The sequence below is a fragment of the Neovison vison genome, chromosome 5 (assembly GCF_020171115.1).
Source record: "Neovison vison isolate M4711 chromosome 5, ASM_NN_V1, whole genome shotgun sequence".
NCBI lineage: Eukaryota > Metazoa > Chordata > Mammalia > Carnivora > Mustelidae > Neogale > Neogale vison.
Window position 1 is genome coordinate 5,193,237 of NC_058095.1, and position 22,025 is coordinate 5,215,261.

General features: G+C 58.1%; 2 protein-coding genes across 9 annotated transcripts; one reads left to right on the forward strand and one right to left on the reverse strand.

Moving 5' to 3' along the window:
• The first annotated feature begins 81 nt into the window (after positions 1-81).
• EXOC7 (exocyst complex component 7) lies at positions 82-16,744 on the forward strand. Of its 8 annotated transcripts, XM_044247382.1 has the most exons (21): positions 82-203; positions 404-469; positions 1,989-2,173; positions 2,361-2,466; positions 4,624-4,846; positions 6,806-6,973; positions 9,340-9,432; positions 10,155-10,223; positions 11,178-11,323; positions 11,615-11,767; positions 11,986-12,084; positions 12,428-12,490; positions 12,748-12,814; positions 13,493-13,531; positions 14,222-14,287; positions 14,563-14,683; positions 14,917-15,012; positions 15,740-15,803; positions 16,013-16,054; positions 16,164-16,297; positions 16,538-16,744. In XM_044247382.1, the coding sequence occupies exons 1-21, from the start codon at positions 144-146 to the stop codon at positions 16,638-16,640; spliced, it is 2,163 nt and encodes a 720-aa protein (XP_044103317.1). In that variant the 5' UTR covers positions 82-143; the 3' UTR covers positions 16,641-16,744. The 8 variants fall into 8 exon arrangements, with proteins under 8 accessions (XP_044103317.1, XP_044103318.1, XP_044103319.1 ...); XM_044247383.1 differs by lacking the exon at positions 13,493-13,531; XM_044247384.1 differs by lacking the exon at positions 10,155-10,223.
• A 653-nt stretch (positions 16,745-17,397) lies between these two features.
• On the reverse strand, positions 17,398-21,853 carry ZACN (zinc activated ion channel). Its single transcript, XM_044247391.1, has 9 exons — positions 20,739-21,853; positions 20,534-20,658; positions 20,343-20,387; positions 20,094-20,200; positions 19,746-19,915; positions 18,894-19,018; positions 18,556-18,766; positions 18,298-18,447; positions 17,398-17,875 (listed from the first exon to the last, which is right to left on the reverse strand). The coding sequence occupies exons 1-9, from the start codon at positions 20,848-20,850 to the stop codon at positions 17,688-17,690; spliced, it is 1,233 nt and encodes a 410-aa protein (XP_044103326.1). The 5' UTR covers positions 20,851-21,853; the 3' UTR covers positions 17,398-17,687.
• Between the last annotated feature and the right edge of the window lie 172 nt (positions 21,854-22,025).

Consider the following 22,025-nt stretch of genomic DNA (forward strand, 5'->3'; position numbering starts at 1 on the left):
TAATTCCGCTTGCCACTCTCAATATGGCACCACTAGCGCGCCACAGGGCGGGGCTAAGGGCGGAAGTGGGTGTGGCAGAGACGGGAGCCGAGAGGGCCTTCAGAGGTAAGGTTCTGGGCAGTGGGAGCCGCTGGGCCGAAGCGATGATACCCCCGCAGGAGGCGTCCGCCCGGCGGCGGGAGATTGAGGACAAGCTGAAGCAGGTGAGGCTGGGGATGGGGAGCAGGTGAGGGAAGGGGCCGAGATCCGGGCCGGGGCGTCTGCTCGGTGGGTGGGGGGGAGGGTAGGGCAAGGAGGGAGCACTCCCTGCGAGGAGATAGGGTTGGGGGCGAGGCCGTGGGGCCGGGACGCGATGTTCTTAGCCTCCAGCTTCTTGTAATATGTCCCCCTCCGCTTCCCCCAGGAGGAGGAGACGCTGTCCTTCATCCGAGACAGCCTGGAGAAGAGCGACCAGCTCACCAAAAACATGGTGAGTAACCTCTCAGGTGGGAGGGGCAGACAGGCCTCCGGACTGGGGGAGAGCCGGGTTCGAGCCTGGGTGGTGACGGCGGGAATGTGTGGGTTTCTCTAGCAGCTGTGGGGGGGGTCTCTTACCTAGCTCCCTTCCCTTTTTCTGCCCCTTCTCTGAGGATGTCGCAGCTCCTGCTGGCACAGACTTTCAGCTTTCGGTGCGAGCTCTCCGTTCTTCGTTCTCTCCTTCTGCAAACATTTAGCGAGCCTGACTTACAGGGGCTGGGGGGTGGTCGTGTGTCGTCCTCAATTCGGGTGATGATCAGAGGGCCAGGGTGGCCTGAGATTCTGAGATTACTGAGGGTAGAGAAAACTCAACCTTCAACCTTCTACTGAGGGGTAGAAGGAGCTTTGAAATCAGAGCTGGGATCTGGTCCTCGCCACCACCACCACCACCACCACTACTACTACTTCTTCTTCTTCCTTTTTAAAATGATTTTATTTATTTGCGAGAGAGAGCAGGGTGAAGGGCAGAGGGAGAAGCAGACTCCCCACTGAGCAGGGAGCAGGATGGGGAACTTGACCCCGGGACTCCCAGATCATGACCCGAGGCAAAGGCAGACAGACGCCTAACTGACTGAGCCACACAGGCGCCCCCTCCACTGATTTCTGTGTAGCTCCTGACAAGTAACACTGAGCTTCAGTTAACTCGTCTACTGACAGAGGCAGTGGCAACCTTCCCGCGTGGCTGTGCAGGTCATAGGAGCCAATAAACGGGAGCGTGTCTTGCATAGTACCTGGTCTGCAACAGGGGCTCACCAGATAGGAGTTTCCTTCCTTACTTCCAGAGGAGACTGGAAAAGCTCATATCGAGTAGATGCAGACTTTGAGTATGTGTTTAAGAACACAATCATAAAGTCTTAGTCCTTATGTAATGGAGATTCACCCTTAGAGAGAGAGAGTTTTGAAGGTACTAGCAATGCATTTGAGGCTACTCTGTATGAAACTACTTCCTGTTCAGTCTAGGAAAGCTTCAGAGAGAAGTGAAATTGAGATTTGGCTTCCGGGGGTGGAAGGGAGGCCATCTGCGGTGATTATCTTGGAAGGAGTTCATTCGATGCACAGTCTGCCTTCAAGTGAAACTTCATCCGGTTTATTTGGACCGTGTGCTATGCACATGGTAGGTGCTGGGGATACAGTGGTGAACACGGACACCCTATCCCTTCCCTCATGGACTTTATTATCTGGAAAATCAGAGGAGGGGCGCCTGGGTGGCTCAGTTGGTGAAGCAGCTGCCTTTGGCTCAGGTCATGATCCCAGGGTCCTGGGATCGAGGAAGCCTGCTTCTCCCTCTCCCACTCCCTCTGCTTGTGCTCTCTTTCTCTGTCAAAATAAATAAAAATCTTTTTTTTTTAAAAAAAAAAAAAAAAGGGAAGAAAGAAAACCAGAGAAAAGGCAGCAAATTCCAAAGACCTCACGCGTGGGTGGAAGCAGTCCTGGGACAAGCCTGAGTCCTGAAACTGGGCTGTTCCCCGCAGGTGTCTATCCTGTCATCCTTTGAGAGCCGTCTTATGAAGCTGGAGAACTCCATCATCCCCGTGCACAAGCAGACGGAGAACCTGCAGCGGCTGCAGGAGAATGTTGAGAAGACTCTCTCCTGCCTGGACCATGTCATCAGCTACTACCATGTGGCCAGTGACACTGAGAAAATCATCAGGGAGGGGTGAGTAGGACCAGAGGCTCGCATTGCTGACACCTCCTGCGCCAGCGACGCTAGGCTTCGGGGGGAGGGTTTGAATATATTTGAGCCCGGAGTCCCCTGTGTCCATTCTCTTCTCTTTCAAACACCAGTGGGTCCTGCCTGTTTATCTTGCATCTGCCCAGGCTGAAGCAGCTCTTTCCCTTTACAGCCCCACGGGCAGGCTAGAGGAGTACCTTGGGAGCATGGCCAAGATTCAGAAGGCCGTGGAGTATTTCCAGGACAATAGCCCGGACAGCCCAGAGCTCAACAAAGTGGTGAGGGGCCAGTGGGCTAATGCGGGAGGGAAGTTTGGGCAACACCGGTCCCTGCCCCGGTCCCATGAGGGACACTGGACCTTCTTAAAGGAGAACATAGTGGGAGAAACAGTAGTACGTAATACAATATGTGTACTTCAGGCTTTAAGACTTCTGTCTCAGAAATTATAGGTATACATTCTTAATACATTTTTATAATTAAGTCAACTCTAAATTACATATCAAATGTAAATCTAACATTTGATTTTTATACGTGCGTTTGTATTTTTTCTGTTGTGAAAAATACGTACTATAAAATTTACCATTTTAACCACTTGAAGTGAAGAGCTCAGTGGCGTGAAGTTGCATTGACATTGTGTAGCCACACCCACCCTCGGCTCCAGAACTCTTTCCGTCTTCCCAGAATGAAACTCTTACCCACTAAACACTGTCCCTCTCTTCCCCCGGCCCTTGGTAACCATCATTCTCCTTTCTGTCTCTGTGAACTTGATTACTCTCGGAACCTGCTTTCCTGTTTTCATGTTTGACTTGCTGTTTTCTGTCTTTGCGTTTCAGTATCAGAGGCTGTAGGTGACCAGAGCAAGGTGGGGTAAGGCTGGGAAGTGAGATTTACTCAAGGCACTGAGGGAAGGGCAGAATGCACACAGGAGAAATGAGCCCCAGCCTCCCAGAGCGGGAAGAATATTAGAGGAAGGGCCAGCTCGGACCCAGTGACCGGGCACACCCTCCTGGGGGCACCACAATTCTCACCCTGGGTGTGTGTGTGTCACCCAGAAGAGGGAGTAAGCTGAGAAACGGAAGATGGGAACCTGGCCTTTCTCCAACCGAGAAAGCTTTTGTTCAGAGCAGCACTTCCCAGAGTTTCTGCCATCAGGCTCTGTGATGGAAATGAGGACATTCATATGTCACACTGGGTATGACAGTGGCTGGGATCCAGCCAGGGGTCTCTGACCACCTACGGCCCCGCCTCCTTGCCTTGAAGGACAATGGGATCAACACGAGTCACCAGTGGGGACACACCAGTGTCGTCAGTGCACTGCAGCGTGTGGGGGGGGGGGCTGTCTTGAGTTTGGAGAGTCTTGGAGGGCTTGGAGAACTTTGTTTTGGGGGGTCACTGCCAAGTTTGGGTTGTAGAGTAAAGAGCCAGACTAGAACTTGGGGGTGGGGTGGAGACAGAGAATACAGGAGCCATAGGTCTCCCCAAGAGCACATCCTCCTCGTTCAAGCAAGGACACTCCAACTCCTTCCTTTCTCATTTCGGAGACATCTTTATTGAGATATAACTCACTTGCCATAACATTTGCTCACTTAGAGGCAACTCAGTGGCTCTAGCATAATCACAGAGTGGCATGGGACCCCTGGAACCAGTTAGAGAATACTTTCATCACCCAAACAAGAGCCCCAAACCTCAGCTCCTTTCCCCAGTCACATAGCCTCTGCTAGTCACTGGTCTGTGCTCTGTTCCTCCAGATTTGTCTGTTCCGGGCTTCTCATAGCAATGGAATCATATAATATGTGACCTTTCGTGTCTGCCGCCTTTTACCTCACGTAACATTTTGAAGATTTGGGCACACAGTGGTGTGTGTCAAAGCTTTGTTCATGGTTTGGCTGAGGAATGTCAGATTGTGTGGAGAGACCACATTCTCCACTTGCTGGACACTCCACTTTTTGCATTTACAAATAATGTTGCAGCAAGCCCTCGCGTGTTCTCTTTCTTGTGGACGCATGTTTTCTGTTCTCTCGTGTGTTCTGGCTGTCTGTTTCTTATCCAGTGTATGATTTTCCTATGTTCTCTCTCATCCTGTGGACTGTCCTTTCCCTTCTTTGATGGTGTCCCTTGCAGAACCGAAGTTTTTCACTCGACATAGTTCCATTGATCTATTTTTGTTTTCTCTTACGAACCCTTTTCTAACAAGAAAACAGAGTAATGGCCCAGCGGGAAAATCATAGGCCCATGTTTGTGAAGCCCGTGTGTCTTGTAAAACTTGGAGTTTCACGTGTGAACACACATGTTGAGGGACCACAAGGCAAAGACAGAAGCAGAGAGGGCTTCCTGGTGTTTCCTCTCTGGGTGAAAGGAAGTTAAGGCAGAGGAGGGGCCCCTGGAGGCTGAAGCAGCCGAGCCCTCTCCCTTCCTTCCTCCCGTTGTCCCCATAGAAGCTGCTGTTCGAGCGCGGGAAGGAGTCTCTGGAGTCCGAGTTCCGCAGCCTGATGACCAGGCACAGCAAGGTCGTGTCCCCTGTGCTCATCCTGGATCTGATCAGTGGCGAGGATGAGCTGGAGGTCCAAGAGGAGGTGCCCCTGGAGCATCTGCCCGAGGGAGTGCTCCAGGATGTGATCCGCATCTCCCGCTGGCTGGTGGAGTACGGCCGCAACCAAGGTGAGAGGACCCAGGTGGCAGGGCCGGACGCAGTGCTCTCCTTTCCCCCTTTATTTCTTTAATCCACCTGGATTTTTTTTTCATAAAGTTTAGTAGGAAATGACAATACGAGCAGTAAATCTATAGCTTACGTGACTGTGTGAACAAGTCCACGGCTCCAAAGCAGCGCTTTGGGGGACTGTGGGCTCAGCAGGAGAATTTTAGGGAGAAGAGGGAGGCCAGTGGACACCTCCAGACCCCTGTGCTTCGGCCCATTTTTTTACCCTGGGGCTCCTTGCAACACATTGGTTGGGAACTGCTGAAATGGAGTATTTCCCGGTCTCTTTGCATTTTTGGATTCTCCAGTGTTCTGAGTATTGATAGATAGTCCTGTTAGGAACATACTTGTGTGGACGCTTTCCTTACGTAGGGAGTTCTTTGGGTGTTTTCTCAAAGATGCAACTATCAGGTAGAAGTGGCCAAACAGTATAGCAGCAATGCCCACCATAGCCGACCAATGGAAAGAGCCCGGATGTCCATCAGCAGATGAATGGATGTGGTATATATATTTACAGTGGAATACTATGCAGCCATCAAAAAAACTCCCCCAACTCTGAAAAACAATCTGAGGGGTTTGAAGTGGCGGGGGAGGGGTGGGAGGTTGGGGTACCAGGTGGTGGGTATTATAGAGGGCACAGCTTGCATGGAGCACTGGGTGTGGTGAAAAAATAATGAATACTGTTTTTCTGAAAATAAATAAATTGGGAAATTTATTCATTTTTTATTTTTTTATTCAATTTTATTTCAAATAAAATAAATTTATCTGAAAATAAATAAATTGCCAAAGTTCCAGTTTGGCAACTCCCCAAAATGAAATGTTGCCATTTGCAACGGGGATGGAACTAGAGGGTATTATGCTGAGCGAAATAAGTCAATTAGAGAAAGACAATTATTGTATCTCTCTGAGATGAGGAATTTGAGAGGCAGGGCGGGGAGTCGTGGGAGGTAGGGAAGGGAAAAAATGAAACAAGATGGGATCGGGAGGGAGACAAACCGTAAAAGATTCTTAATCTCTTGAAACAAACAGGGTTGCTGGAGGGTACGGGGGAGGGATGGGGCAGCTGGTGATGGACACTGGGGAGGTATGTGCTATGGTGAGTGCTGTGAAATGTTTAAACCTGACGATTCACAGACCTGTACCCCTGGGGCTAATAATACATTATATGTTAATAAAAAAAGAAAAAAGAAGTGGCCAAACAGGTTTGTAACTTTCTGCCATTGCAGCTCCTCTCCAAGTGGGCGGGGCCAGTCCAAAGAGCCATCAGGGGTCCCAAGGCTCTTTCTTCTTCATTAATTTTATTTATCTTAGCTGGGGCTGCTGTGGTCCTTTTTTAAAAAATTTGCATGTCACAAGTGGCTGAAGACCCAGTGTTTTTCATTCACTGCCTTCTGTTGTCTCTTTGCCTCCTGTGAATCGCTCACATCCTTTGACCCCTTACCAAGGTGGATCTCGATGTTTATTTATTCTTAAAAAGATGTTATTTATTTGTTTGAGAGAGAGAGGGTGTGCGCGCATACCCTGGGGAGGCGCAGAGGGAGAGGCTCATGCAGACTCGCCACTAAGCGTGGAGGCCAACACGGGGCTCCATATCACAACCCGTGAGATCATGACCTGACCTGAAATCAAGAATCAGACGCTCAACCCACTGAGCCTCCTGGGTGCCCCCTAATTTTATGTTTGTTGTCTCAAAGAACTTTACCTTCGAAATTTAATTAGCATCTCTATTGTTTTTTCCCCCCCCTTTTAAGATGGCTTGATTTGGGACAAGGCTACGTGGGTAGCTGGGAGCCACAGCAGATGCTAGGAATGAGTTAGCAAACCGAGACGGTGGGCTCTGCTACTGCCCTGCCCGCTGCATCTAGAGGGGAAAGAGAGGCAGGGACCCCAGCTGCCACAACTGTCCCCCGCTCTCTCCTCAGATTTCATGAACGTCTACTACCAGATTCGCTCCAGCCAGCTAGACCGCTCCATCAAGGGCCTGAAGGAGCATTTCCGGAAGAGCAGTTCTTCCTCTGGGGTTCCCTACTCCCCCGCCATCCCCAACAAGAGGAAAGACACGCCCACCAAGAAGCCCATCAAGAGGCCAGGTGAGCCCGCACCCCGGCCCATTCAGCCCCAGCCAGAAGGCTGTGTGGGACCTGCGTCGCCTTCAGCTGCCTTGGGGTTAGCGGCGTCGGCCCTTCCAGAGCTTGTCCTCACAGGGACCCCCGGCTGTAGGTACAGAGGACAGAAAGCAGGTGACTCCCCATCTGCTGAGGCTCCATGCTCCAGGGGCCACGTCTCCGTGTGTCAGCCGCAGTCTGGAGAAGCTAGGGCAAGGGGCTGCTGGGAGCACCAGGGAGAGAAAGCTCGAGAGCCAGGGGCTGCTTGCACCTTAGCCCACCCTGCCGAGCTGTGGCTGCGGGAACGCACCCGGCGTGGCCACTGGGACCCACCCCTCGTGACAGCGGTGTGGGGAGAGTGTTTCTTGCCCGTGCTCCTCGGAGAGCACCTGCTCCTGCTCCGGCCTTTAACTGGGGTTTGGAGAAAGCTGCCCTCAGGGTCCCGAGCGAGCAGAGGACCGGTGGCCCCAGCAGGAGGTGCGCCGCCTTCTCCCCTCCGGCGGGGTCTCCTGGCCGTCACCTAAAATCCTGCTCCTACTGCTGTGCTGAGCCCGCCCGCTGGGCCGCGGCTGCTGGCACCCGTCGGTCCGTCCCCGTGCCTCTGTGCGTTGGGCGGGGGCTGTCTCCCTCCGTGAGGCCGTGAGGCTGCCTGCCTCAGCTGGTCTGGGCTCCCTTCCCCATCTCTTCTCTAAGGCCCATGTGGGGGGGGCAGACCTGGTCTATACCGCCCCCGGGGTATCCGCTGGCCGTGGCAGGGCTCACAGTGGGCCTAGGCTGTCCTTGGCTTATGGGCCACGGAGGAAGACTCAGGCTCTGAGGATTCCTGTGCTTGCTGCAGAATTTCCAGAGTCGTCAGCAGCCAGGGGTCGGGACTGATGTGGGATACTGGGGAGCCAGGCCCCTGGGACCCATCTGCTCCTGGCTCAGAGGAGAGGAGCAAGGGAGGCCTCAGTCGGTTGGCAATTTAATACCAATCTCAGCGTCTCCGTGGTCATCGGGCACCTGATGGGTTTGACGGCTGCCCGCTCAGTGTCCTCGGTCTCCGTCCATGCCCGTGAGCCGGCCAGCCTCCTCAAGGCCCCTGTGTGAGCCCATCTGCTGCCGGTCGGCTGTGGGGCAGGAATCTGATTCGCTCATTAGCAGGACTGCTCACTGAATGGGGAGAACACGGGGAGACAGATGCTGAGCCGGGGCCCTGAACTTGGTTATTAGTAGCTGATTGTCACATGGTCTAAACAGAAAGCCACTCCAGACCTTGTCCCTTCTCCCCCAGCTATTTGGGGAACTGCCAGAACCCAGGCAGCCTCACTTTGTTCCGGGACACGGCTGGGGGTCAGGGGACGCAGGAGTCTCCAGGGAAGACAGACCAGAGTTACGTGTGGGGGCCTCCTCCCTGCTCCCAGTGCATTTTATTAACAAAGCAGCTATCCTCGTGTCTTTTAAATGCTATTTTATCTCCCCCTTTCCTGCCCTGAGATGTCTCATTCCCACAGGGGTGGCTGACCCCGGAGGCTGTAGGCATTGGGATTTTGTTTTTGTTGACTTCACTTATGATACTAACTGTTGTTTTTTTCCTCCATGCCGGAAGCATGTCCCCTGTCTACCATCCTGCCTCCGGCTCTGTGTGGTGGCTTCCGTGAACCCCCCAGCCGAGCTTCTGAGTTTTCTCTGATTGCTTTGGGGGTTCAGGTGGCTTTGGTGCATGGGGCCAGGCTGCCTCAGGGTTTCCAAGCCTTGTCTTGGGCACCGCTCTCCCAGGAAGCTCAGTCCCGTCTCCCCAGCTCCCGGGCTCTGCTTTCCATCGACCTCCGTGTGTCCACGTCCCAGCACTGAGCATGCCCAGGAACTCTGACTCCTACTAGTGTTTCGGGCCGGGCCATGGGCCTGTCGGCCTCAGGGGGTCCCCAGACTCTGCCAGCTTGGCTGTGCCCTCTGGGTGTGAGCACGTCATCACCAGCTCCTCCATCCGGAGCCCCAGTCTGGTCCAACTTACATGGCACTCAGTAGTGTCTTTTATTTTGGGCTTCTCCTGATGGGCTTTTTGGCCCATCTCATCTCCTTTACCCACTGCGCTTCCTAAAGAGAACTCAGATCCGGAGCGGTGAGGGTCAGGAGCAGAATCAGGAGCCCACATGGGGCACACCCCGTGCCCGTTCCTCCTTGTCCCTGTGCAGCGCCTCCGGCGGTCCTGGAAGGGGCCTGCTGGAGAGACGGTGTGTGGGCATGCTCACTGTTGGGGGGCCGGGTGTGGGGCTCTAGGGGGCGGGGTGGGCAGGTGGAGGCCCGCTGCTGTTTTCTCTCGCTCATTTCCTAGGTCTTCTTGTCTCCTCTCTGTGTGGCTCTGGTGACAGGGACGATCCGTAAGGCTCAGAACCTTCTGAAACAGTATTCCCAGCATGGTCTAGATGGGAAAAAGGGGGGCTCTAACCTCATTCCTCTGGAAGGTAATCACCCTGTGTTCTTCGCCTGTTCCCTCCTCCTCCACCCTGTGTCCACTCTCGTGGCAGGGCAGAGCCTCCAAGCCCCCAGGAGGGCCACGGGAGAGTCCCTGAGAGGGCAGCGGGGGTGGGAACAGCAGGTCCCTGGTGCCACTCCTTCCAGCTGGCTCAGGGGCAGGTGTCGTGGCCTTGGCCTGGTCCTATCTGGCTGACGGCAGCTCTGCCCTCCCTGAGGCTTCCTACCCATTCCCTCCCTGTCTCTGTCCTTGTCTCCTATTTGAACTCAGAGAAAGTTCTTTGTCACGGGCAGCCCTTTCACGCTCAGACCAGCAGTGGCGGGACCAAGCTGGCCTAGGCCTCCAGGCCACCCCCAAATATGGTGATGTGGGTAAACCCCTTGGGGCCGAGCATCAGACCCTCCGCAGCTGCCGGAAGCTCTCCAGAACCTTCCTGGGTCGTCCCGCAGGCTTCTCTCTTGGCCTCAGGCTTAGAGAACAAGCTCTCAACGACGGTCTGGGGCACTGCAAGTCAGGCTTGAAATGGCTGTTCCCAAGGTGGTCCGCAGCAGAGGAGGGGCTCAGAGCCCTCTCCGGTGCCCCTTCCCCTGCCCCCCACCCCATCTCACGTCCCCTCCTGGAGATCGAGGGCTTCTTCCCTGTCCCCGAGGGGCAGCCCACCCGGCCCTTGGATAAACGCTGCTTGTGTCTGTACGGCCGACGTCTCGCTAGGTCACGAGCATGATTTCCGAGTTAAGCACCTGTCCGAGGCCCTGAACGACAAGCACGGGCCGCTGGCTGGTGAGTACCGCAGCCCAGCCCGAGGGCAGCCGCCGCTGCCTTGGCAGAGGTCCCCGGAGGGCTCTGCTCTGAAGATGAGCCAGCCCTGTTGGCCTCTCTCAAGTCTCTCTTTTGGGCACTAGGTCTCCTTGCCTCTCTCCAGATGGGCGTGTGTGCCTGGCTCTCAGGGCCTGGGCCAAGGGGAGAAGCTGCCGCTACTTGGAAGGTGGCTCCCTGGAGAGCAGGGAGCCCTGACATCCGACTCCAACAACAGCTCTGACTCGGAGCCCGTTCCTTTGCTTGAGGGACCAGGTTGCCTGGGGGCGCCCCCTGCCCCAGCCTCCGCTAGTGGGCCCTGGGTCTCCTGGGGCAGCTGACCAGCAAGAAGCCCTCCCTTTCTGGGACTCATGGCCCCTTCTCAAAGTTTGACCCCATGCCAGCTAGCCTCCTAGGCCATAGCCCACTGCCTTCTTAGACATTCCAGAAGGTCTGGTGGGGCTGAGAACTGCCTTCAGTGGCCTGGCATTTTCTCCGATGGGTGACCAGGGTGCCTCCACCTTGACGTGGGCACTGCCATTCACCCACCCCTGGCCGTCCATTTTCTAGTACGATTCAGAATCCTCAGTCCTGGGGACAGGTACACCGTAGCCAAGAAGCCGATGTAGGACTCTTCCCTCTTGATCCCTCCATCCATCTCCCCAACGTCTTTAGTACCTGATGCTCTGGGACATGAACACTGTCTGGCAGAGCTGAAACTGAAGCCAGGACAAAGGCTGGATTGCAGCCCTGTTTTTTTCCTTCGAAGCAGTCAGGCCTGCTGGAATTCTCTCAGCTTTCTGCCAGAACAGTCCTCCTCCTCCCCCCATCTGCTGCCAGCCTGGGCTGCAGGCCAGGAGCTGGGGAGACCCATGCCCCCCCAGCAGGGAGAGCGGCAGCCCCCAGACCAGCAGCTCAGGGGCACTGCTGTCCCCCCAGGGAGAGACGACACGCTGGACGTGGAGACCGACGCCTACATTCACTGCGTCAGTGCCTTCGTCAAGCTGGCCCAGAGCGAGTACCAGCTGCTGATGGACGTCATCCCTGAGCACCATCAGAAAAAGACCTTTGACTCCTTGATCCAGGTGCTGCCTGGATCCCCAGGCGTGGGGATCCCCACCATGCTCCTGGGCCCCGACTGACCAGATGTCCCCGCAAACCTGCCGCTGCGGAAGTTGGGGTTCGGGCCAAAGCTGCCGTCCAGTAGCCTTCAGCTATAGCCACCCCCACCGTGTGTGTGTGTTGGGGGGGGTTGCTGTCCCCTGCTGGGCCATGCTGGCTTCCCCTAGCCCCTCTGGCAGCCCTGACCGTCCCTAGGAGGCAGCTGTCACCACTCTGCCCCCTCCGTGAGCCACGTCCTTGCTCTGCTTTCGCAGGATGCGCTGGACGGGCTGATGCTCGAAGGGGAGAACATCGTGTCTGCGGCCCGGAAGGCCATCATTCGGCATGACTTCTCCGCGGTGCTCACCGTCTTCCCCATCCTGCGGCACCTGAAGCAGACCAAGCCCGAGTTTGACCAGGTGCTTCAGGTATGTGGGTGGGAAGACCCTTGGGGACCCAGGGAGGGGGAACCACCTTCTCCACCCTCGCACCTCTGCTCCAAAGCTGCATGGAAGCAGCTTCTGCAGGGCCCTGGGCAAGGGGACCCAGTCGCGGGGTGACAGGACAGGAGGGGAGGCCCTGCGGTGTGGGGCAGGGGAGCGGCTGGCGAGGAGCAGGTCCGCTCTGCAGCTGTGTGCTTCCTCAGGGTACGGCTGCCAGCACCAAGAACAAGCTGCCCGGCCTCATCACCTCCATGGAGACCGTTGGAGCCAAGGCCCTGGAGGACTTTGCTGACAACATCAAGGTGCTCTCCCTCTCTCTGGGGCCACCTGCGGCCCTAGGAGCTGTGGGCAGGACCGCCAGGGACCTGCCTCAGGAGCTCCTGCAGAGGGCAGGCTGCCAAGAGGGGCTGCGAGTCTCCCATCAGTACCCACTCGCCTCCCTTTCTTTCCCCAGGGGGCTCCGGAGCCCGCAAGGGTGACACTCCTGCCCCACTTTTCCTGTCCCGTCTCTCTAGCCCGCCTGCCTGAGGGGCGCCCTGACCCCTGTCTACCGGGAGGCGGCACCAAGAGCAGTCTGCCTGGGGCTTGCGGTGGGGCCCAAGGCCTGGGGAGCAGGTTCAGGAAGCTGGGCTGTTCTTTCCACAGAATGATCCAGACAAGGAATACAACATGCCCAAGGACGGCACCGTGCACGAGCTCACAAGCAACGTAGGTGCTGCCCAAGGTCGCCTGGGGAGGGAAAGGGGCCCGGCCTGGCCCAGAGCCAGCATGTGGGTGGCTGGATGGATGGCAGAGTCCTTGGCGTCTCCAGTGGGGCAGGAAGCTTGCAACCACCCTTTTCACGTGGCAGACCCCTGGCCCTGCACTTGCTGTGGAATGGTCCGAGGGGGTGTGTTAGGGAAGTGATCTTGACCTTGAGGTCCTGCCCTTGACCTTCTTCCTGGACCTGTTTTCTCCCCACACAGGCCATCCTCTTCCTACAGCAGCTCCTAGACTTCCAAGAGACGGCAGGGGCCATGCTGGCCTCCCAAGGTACTTGGCACCTCCCAGTGGGGCCCTCTACCCGTCCCTGACTCCTCCCTCTTGTCTGGAGACGTGGGGTGTGACTGGCCACCCCTGGGAGAGATCACCCCCGCCGGCGGAGTGGGGTCTGACTGTTCCTTTTCTGACCCTGCCTTCTTCCCTCCTCACTCCTTCCGCCGTCCTCACCCTGGAGAGTGGCACTCCCTGGTTCCGAGGGCGGCCGCCGGCCTTGCCCCACCTCCCGCGTTCCTCCACCGGCCCTTGCGTTCGCCTGTCCTCCCGCTTAGTCACACAGCGGCCCGTTCTGTGGGCTGCTGCCTCCGGGCCGGCCCGGTGTCTTCCCACGGACCGCTGCCCCGGCACTGGAGCTGGGGAGGTCGGCATGGAGGGAGGTTGGCGTTTCTGACTTGTTTGGGTCCCCGGGCCTTCCCCCTCCCTCCATTTTGGGGGCGAGGGAGCCAGGAGCGGCCTCTGGCCTGCAGTTCTCCAGATCCCCCCCTTGGCTTCGTGCTCCCTCACCTTCAGGGGTCCAGCTGGGTGTGTCCTGCTGTCTGTGTTCCGGCTGTCACGGGGTGGGGTCTGCTGGACTCTGGGGACACAGTTTCTAACCTGTGTTTGCACTTTGCGTCTTTTTCCTTCTTTGTCTCTCCCCCTTCCCCTCTGAGTGCGCCGCCTTTCACTCCGTAGTTCTTGGGGACACATACAATATTCCTTTAGACCCCCGAGGTAAGCAGCAGGGCTCTGCAGCCCCATCCTACCCCTCTGAAACCCCATGGGTGAGTTTTCTTGGGGACGGAGGCATCTGGACAGACTCAGGACCTAGTGGGGAGCAGGGTCGGGGGGACATGAGTTTCTTCGGGGCGCTCCCAACTCTCAGCTCCCTGCAGGGCCACTTTCTGATGCTCAGCTTATCCGGGTGGCACCCTGCCTACGCCCCCCCAGGCTATCCCAGCACCTGCCTCCCCCCCCCCCTTCCTCATACACCACCACCCTCCTGCTGGTGCAGAGGAGCCCAGTATGGGAGAAGGGGGAGAGGCTGTGGGGAGCCCACAGTGGGATAAATGGGCCTGGGAGTAGATAGCACCCGGCCTGAGTCAGGGCTGGGGGCAGGGGGCCTACCACTCTGTCCTGCCGCCCTTCCTGCTGAACACAGACCAGCTCATTCCCCTTCCCGTCACTGTCAGGGGCAAGGGGCTTGGCCTGGGTTCTAGGAAGAGGCTGAGGCTGTTCTCCCCGCGGCAGCAGGAGCCCAGCAGCTCAGCAGCCCCACTCCCGAGCGCCTCTGCGTCCAGTTGGCCCGAGGAAGGCTCAGGGGCCCCTCCCAGGGCTTGCCCCGCTGCTTCCAGGGCTGAAGGAAGGCCAGAGAGGGTCCTGGCTGCTGCCCCGGCTGCAGTAACAGGTCTTCTCTCCTCCCAGAGACCAGTTCCTCTGCCACCAGCTACAGCTCCGAGTTCAGCAAGCGTCTGCTGAGCACCTATATCTGTGAGTGCTGGCTGGCAGCCCCCTGCGCCCGCCCCCCCCCGCCTTTCCCTCCCTTCCTTTGTGCCCTCCTGCTGCTCCCTGACCACTCCCGAGCCCCCTCCGTGACCTGGGGAATTGTAACCTAACTTCCCGTTGTGGGGCTGAGCAGGGCCAGGCAGAGGGCTCCGGAGGCTTGTGGAGTCTGAGGTTAGAAGGGACAAGGACAAGGGCTGGACTTGGTTCAAGGGCCAGGGACCGGGGTGGTTTTGGTCAGACTGCCCGCCCTCCCCGTGCAGGTAAGGTCCTGGGCAACCTACAGCTGAACCTCCTGAGCAAGTCCAAGGTGTACGAGGACCCGGCCCTGAGCGCCATCTTCTTGCACAACAACTACAACTACATCCTCAAGGCCCTGGAGAAGTGAGTGGCTGCAGGGGGCCTGTGCGCACATGCGGCTCCCCCCGCCCCCGCCCTTCCGGGGCCACCTGTGCCCTCTGGCCAGGTGGGGAGGGCAGCGCTTTGCCTCTTGGAGTCCCAGGACCTGGGGCGGTGTGGGGCAGGACCCGCGGCTGCTGCTGTGGAGACCAGCAGCCTTATGGTCCCCGAAAACCAGTTTGGTCCCCCTCTGCTCCCTCCCTACTCCCCCGCCCCAGGTCGGAGCTGATTCAGCTGGTGGCCGTGACCCAGAAGACTGCTGAGCGCTCCTACCGGGAGCACATTGAGCAGCAGATCCAGACCTACCAGCGCAGGTGGGCCCCGCCTTGCCCTCCCCTCACCCCCAGGCTCGAATCCTTCACTCACTCTTCCTACCTGAGCTACACTCAGAGTGGGTCAGGGGCAGGGGAGTGCTCCCCTGTGGGCCCAGTGCTCCCCTTGCTGTTTAACCACACTGACAGGACGGAGAGGGAGCCCCCCTCTACCGCCACCTGCTCCCCGGGGGCTGCTATGGCAGCCTCTCCAGACGGTGGGGTGCCAAGGGCGCAGGCTAAGAAGAATCCAGAGGCTGCCTCGCGGGTGTGGGGATATGAGGCTGGGCAAAGAGCGAGGTCGCGAGAGCACTTGAACTTGCTGTGCTCCCACTGCTGCTCATCCCCGTCTCTCCTTGGTTTGTGTTTCCCCTGGTGTTTCTTCATGTGAGCCGTGGCCCTCCTGCTCGCTTTGTCTGTCCTCTGCTTCCTCCCTCCTTTCTTATCCGCTTCATCTTTATTCTCCAGGAGATCGATGTGCAGCTACTAGTGTTTGTTCAATGTATTGAATTCTGTTTCCTGCTCTTAGTTTTGAAAGCCACCAGCCCCAACATTTTCTTTTTCCAAGGGAAAATCTCAGTTGTGCTCTGCCTAGCCGTGCCTCTAACGAGTGCGGAGCGCCCCTCCCCTAATAGATCCAGAGATGTACAAAACAAAACAAACCAGCCCCTGGGAAGCAGCCGCCTGAGCTGTCCCTGCTCTGCCTTCTGCTTCTCTCCCCACCCGGCAGCTGGTTAAAGGTGACTGACTACATCGCTGAGAAGAACCTACCTGTGTTCCAACCGGGAGTCAAGGTATGCAGAAGGCCTGGGCTGGGAAGGGGTATCTAGCAGGTGTGTTACTTTTTGTCATGTCTCTGGGAAAAAATGGGAAGAGCGAAGGATGCCTGTGGCCACCACGGTGGCAGGAGATAGGGCTGGGCTCAGGCATTTGGGGAAGGAGCCAGTGGCCTGGCGGTTCTGCTCTGGGGAACACTTTCTCTGTCCTCTCTCACCTTCCCCAGCTAAGGGACAAGGAGCGGCAGATGATCAAGGAGCGGTTCAAGGTGAGTTGGGGTCCCCTCCCCTCCATGGCTCCCTGCTGCTGTTGCAGGGACACGGGCCTGGAGTCTTTGTCTTTGGGTCGCTTCTATTTCCACCTTTTTTGGTGGCCAGGGTTTCAATGATGGCCTTGAAGAATTGTGCAAGATCCAGAAGGCCTGGGCTATTCCTGACATGGAGCAGAGAGACAAGATTCGCCAAGCGCAGAAAAATATTGTCAGGGAGACCTATGGGGCCTTTCTGCACAGGTGAGCCCTCTGCCTGCACCTCCCCAGCCCTTTGCCCTTCACTGCCCCTGCTGGGTCTCTGCGCTGTGCTTCTTCGAGAAAACACGGAGGGGCGTGTGGATGTGGGTGACAGAGCCCGTGCCTTGGGCTTTGCTCTGGGGCCAGAAAGGGGCATCACTCAGGGGCACGCTGAGAAGTGCCTTGGGCTGAGGTGGAGCTGGGGAGGCTGCTAGCCTGCCCCTGACCTCAGCGCCTGGCCAGGTACGGCAGCGTGCCCTTCACCAAGAACCCGGAGAAGTACATCAAGTACCGCGTGGAGCAGGTGGGCGACATGATCGACCGCCTCTTCGACACGTCCGCCTGAGCCTCCTGCGGCCCCGGCCCGGCTCTGCCCGAGCCTCCTGCGGTCCCTGCCAGGCTCTGCCGGAGCAGCCATGTTACGGGACAGATAAATCAGTGTTAACTTGCCTCTGGGCCTGGTGAGTTTGCCATCCTAGGGGAGAGGGACTTTCTTCCACCGTTTCCCCAGTCCAGAGCCCTGTCCCCGAGCCCTCGAGTCCTGGTCTGTGTTTCTTCCTGGAACCCCCCCAGACCAGCACTCTCAGAATACCTGGGTTCCTTTCCATCTTAAGGCTCCTGACCCTGAGCCTGCATGGGCCACGTGATGGCTTCCAGACAGGAAGGAACAGAGAAGAAGGACGAAGGGCCCTCATGTGTACAAGAGCCGCAAGGCAAACGGCCCACCTCCGGCCTGGGTCAGAGCTGGGGGTGGAGAATGCTCCCTCTAGCCCAGAAACGTGGGTAGGGCCCAGAGGGGCAGGCCACAGCGCAGCCAGGGGGCATGGAGAAAAAGCAAGCAGGATTGATCCGCTCATGGATTGAGTGCAGAAAATGTATTCCCCGTCACCCGTGGGCCTGGAAATGCGGGGTGTTCTGCCTCCCACGCATCCCCCCAGGTGCTGGAGCAGGAGTGCCCTCTCCCTGCGCCTCTGGGTTCCCGCCCACTGCAAAAAGAATTCTGAGAAGCTCTGGCCACCCTGCGTGGCCTGGCCCAGGCCCCTGTCTCCTGGTGCCCAGGGCCCCCCAGGGCCCAAAGCCGAGCAACCATAGTTGCAGAAATGGGGGTCACATCACTGGTGCACAGGGGTAGGTGACAAGTTCAAGAGTGTAGGGGGACTGGGCGTACAGTGGCGGCCCCACCGACTCAGGACAAGAGCAAGCCGCTGAGCCCAGCAAAGACAGACCCGTGAGGGTGACGGGTTTATTTCACACTCTGCTTGCCTGCGATCAGAAGGAAGAACTCGGGGTGGCCTGGGATCCTCCGGGCTTAGGGGAGAGAGAGTCATCCTCCCTCCCCCTCTCTCCAGAGACCCTGTCATGACCCTCCCCCTGCAGCCCCAGGCCGGCCCTGTTACAGCCTGGGCTGCCCGCCGTGGGGTATGACCTCGCCAGGGGCTGGCTCAGACTTGCACGTCGCCCACATCCAGAATCCAATGAAGGAGAATTGGCTACACGCTACGCCCACCACATAGGCCAGGAAGAAGATGCGGTCTGCGGCCTCAGCCCAGCTCCTCCTCGACCCATTCACTCCGGGAGCTTCTGGTGGGGCAAGAGGCAGGCAGTTTTTCAGGGCTCACCCAGCATGCTGGCCCAGAGCAGGAGGGCAAACCCTGGGGACTGTCAGCCCGTATCTCTCCCTTCCTTCGATTTACAACCGATGAATGTTGGGGTCTGGCCCATTTCAGGCCACCTGGAGCTGAAGAAGCACCCCTGTAGAGAGGCTACGAGGGGTATAGGGTTATCTCTGGGAGTTTGAGGTCACCTGGGCCCTTAGGGAAGCTATCCTGGCTTCCTGCTCCATACCTACGTCTTCCAAGGACAGACCCGGGAGCCGGCAGAGTGAAGGCAGGGAGCCCCAGCCTAGGGACCCCCAGCCTCAGCCCTTAGTGGGCAGCCTGCCAGCTCTGCTCCTGGCCTTATTCCTCCCTCTACCCCTGCTCCGGGAAGGGGTCCCTGCCCACCTTCAGGACTTGGCCCTGGGTCCTCCCCTCTCAGGGCTGGGCCAGGGCTGCTCTGGGCCCTGTGGTTGCCCCAGGCCAGCAGCGCAGCCAGCAGCACGGTCTCCATGGTGCTGGTGAAAAGCAGCAGCAGAAGCACAGTGAAGTAGTAAACTGCGGGTGGTGGGGGGGGGAGGTCAGGGCCAGGCCTGCACCCCTTGTGCCCCAGGAGCTCAGCAGAGCACCCCCCCCCAGGGCCAGGTGAAGGGGGGCAAGGCTTACTGAGCAGCGGGTTGCAGGAGGAGGAGCTGGGGAGGGCCTGCACCAGGGAGGAGTGGAAGACAAGGTAGCCCAGGAGCAGGGTCACCTTGTAGGCGATGCGCTCGGTGGCCCGGAGGGGCAGCAGCCCCCCGCACATGTCCGCCAACAGCAGCGCCTCCCCGGGGACCAGCAGAGCTATGATGGCCTTCAGCGCTGTGTTCTGCAGGCGCAACTGGAAGGAAGACCGGGCTTTGTTGGGGGGCGCGCGGGGTCTGGGAGGCTAAAAGGCGGCACTGTGGCCTCTGACCACAAGCTTCCTGCCCCCCCAACCAGCTCTCTGTCAGCCACGCCCGACTCACCGTCACCTGGAAGCAGGGCACCAGCTGCTGGGGTGGGACCTGGGTCTTCAAGTCCCGAACGACGTATTCCCTCTTGACACTCACGATCTCGTTCACTGCGTGGGCCCGGAACTCCAGCTCTAGCACTGGAAGGAGGCAGGGGAGAGTGGGGAAGGGGGAAGGAGGTGGCCCCGGCCCCTCCCTCCTCTCTTTCTGGGGGCATGCGCCAGGGACTAGCCGGCGTCCAGGGCTGGTGGAGACTTCTGACGGTGGCTGGAGGCCGACCAGGAGGTGAACACACTCTGTGCGCGGGCTGGGCATCCCCCCACATCCTCTCCAGCCAGGGGAAGGGCCATCTCAGATTCAGAGGTGAATTTTCATTGTGCAACTAAATGCACTTGGCCCCACTTCTTGGAGGGGGACGTGGTCTGGACTCCACCAGCGTATCTGCTCACACCTGCGATGTTAGCCTCAGGGGGCGGCAGCTGTAGTATTTCCCAGGGGAGAGGGATGTGAGGCAAGGGTGGGGGTTCTGGCCGAGCTGGACGTCACCGGTGGGTCTGTGGGCTAGTTACTGGGTTGGTGCAGCAGCCTCGGGCTCTGGACTTGACACAAGCGCCCCAGCTGTTGAGGGCAGCTGCTGTGGGGGGGCCGCAGCCCGGAGCAGGGGAGAGCTGGGAGGCGGGCCACTGTTTGAGAGGTGCACAGGAGAAGTGTGCTGTCTGCTCTAGGATATCTCCAGCTCCCCTAAGCCTAGGGTGGACCGGTGTGAACACAGGCTGGCTGCCCCCATGTCATGTCCGCTGGAGGCCAGAGGCTTCCCCTCCTCTCCCCTCTCCTCCCTGCCACCCCCAGCTCCTGCCCCGTCAGCACCAGTGTTGCTGAGAGCATAGAAGCTGAGGTTGCAGTCGCTCTGGTCTCTGGGGAAGTGGAGGAGTTCAAAGTCGCAGTTGGTCTCCGTGGTGAGGGCCAAATACAGGTCGACATGTCCGTCGGGGTCCACTCGGGCCCGCGGGCTCTGGTCCTGCCAGTCCACCCAGAGCCTGTTGGTGAGGGGAGATAGCACAGCTGGAGGCTTGGTCATTTCTCAGAAGGCCCAGCAGCCCTCTCCTGCCATCCCGGTTCCAGGAGGGTGAGGGGGACAGAGGCAGAGGGGTGTGCCTGTGGTCTGTGGGCCACCAGGGAGGGGCCTCCTGGCCTGAGAACTCCCGCCCCACTTACGCCTCCTGAATAGTGAGTCCCGGAGTCCAGAGTGAGTCCCAGGGCAGTGTGACCGCATGCCGTGGGTGGACACTTGTGTTCCAGGCCAAGCGAGTGTCCAGCCAGGACTGGGGACATAAAGAAACCGCTAAACCTCCCGCTCCCATATATATACAAGCCACTTGGCTTGGCTTTGATGAAGACCCGTACTTCTGAGCTGGACAAAGAGAAGGTTCTCCCATCCCACCTTCCCTACCCCTGGGCACTCACCAGCCGAAGCAGCAGCGTGGAGGACACTGTGTACCTCAGGATGTCCTGAGGGAGGGGGCAATGTGTCACCCGGGGGTCAGCGCTATGGGACAAGAGAAAGCAGGAGCCCCCACCACTGGCTGGGGCTGTCCTGGCCCATCCCCAACTCAGCGCCTGGGCCCTGCTTCCCTCCATGGCCAGAGGACACTTACCACGTTAAATACATTGGACACGAACACTTGCACATCCACGAGCAGGGGTGCACTCCCATTGTTTGGAATCTGGATAGTTTCCTGAACCTCCTGGGGCCAGCTGAAGTCGAAGAAGGATGGCCAGGCTGAAGGAGGTCAAGGTCATTTGGGTGGGTCCCCTGGGATCCAAATCCCAAAGCTTAAGGACTTTACACTCTCCACCTACCAACTGTTGGCGAGCGAAAGCCACGCCCTTGGACCAGGGGTCCCTGGGAGCTGAGCCTAAGGAAAGCCGAATGGAGCAGCAGGAGCTGCAAAGCCATGGTCAGTGGCTGCATGGAAGGCTGAATGGAGCCGCAGAGCCCAAACTGCTGCCTCAGCTCCAGCTGCTTCTCTGGGAGACTGGGCAGTTAGGGGCAGGTGCCCTGTGCAAGGCTCTGGGCCCTTGGAGCTGGCGTCCTACCCCAGGGTTCCGCAAACACCTGAAGACAAAGCACAGGACCCAGCCCTGCCCACCCTGCACCTGCCTAGGCTTCCCTGCCCCGCTCCATTTCTACCACCTGGAATCTGCGCCTTTCAAAGCCTGCCAAGAGGACCGGGCAGGCACAGATTCCAGCCCTCCAACACACACACACACACACACACACACACACACACCCCTTTCCCCAACTCAGTCCTTCTGATCTGGGCAGCTGCCACAGGGCTTCGTGTGTTTCTGTAGCGGGTCCCTACGTGATTAAATAGTCAAGCCCTTGCTTAAGTGCCCTGCTCTCAACATCGTGAGGTCTGTACGCCTTTGAGAGTTTTCCTGCTTCCCCTCAAACACTGAACTGATTCTACGCAAAAAGCCTTGAAAGGCTCAAGAACTCCAGGGGTGGGGCAAACCTAGGGCAGGGTAGAGGCTAGCTCAGGAGCAGAGCCCTGTAGCATTCTCGCTCCAGCCTAGTGGTGACTTAGAACTGCTCCTGGTGGCCCTGGAGGAGGACTGGTGGGGGAGGGGGCGGCTTTCCTGGCCCTTTGGAAATGCAGACCTGACCCCACATAGCTGAAACCAGAGAAGGAAACCTCAAGGCCCAAAGTGGGTGGGCACGGATTGGGCTGGGGACACTCAGAAGGGGCCCCAGAGAGCTGGGAGCAGGGAGGGACCAGCCACTTGCTGGCACATCAGTGTTCCTGGGAACACACATAGTGTCTGTGCCTGGCCATCAACCCACTTATCGGGGCACTTAAACACTCCGCCTGCCTTTGTCCCATGCATAGGTGGCTACTGGTTCCGTGATCTACAAATGCCCTGCGCGGGGGCGCCTGGGTGGTTCAGTGGGTTAAGCCTCTGCCTTCAGCTCCTTCAGCTCCGGTCCTGGGATTAAGCCCCTCATTGGTCTCTTTGCTCAGCAGGGAGCCTGCTTCTCCCCCTCTCTCTGCCTGCTGCTCTGCCTACTTGTGATCTCTCTGTCAAATAAAATGTTTTTGTAAAAAATAAAATGAAAAACAAAAACAGGAGAAAAACAAATGC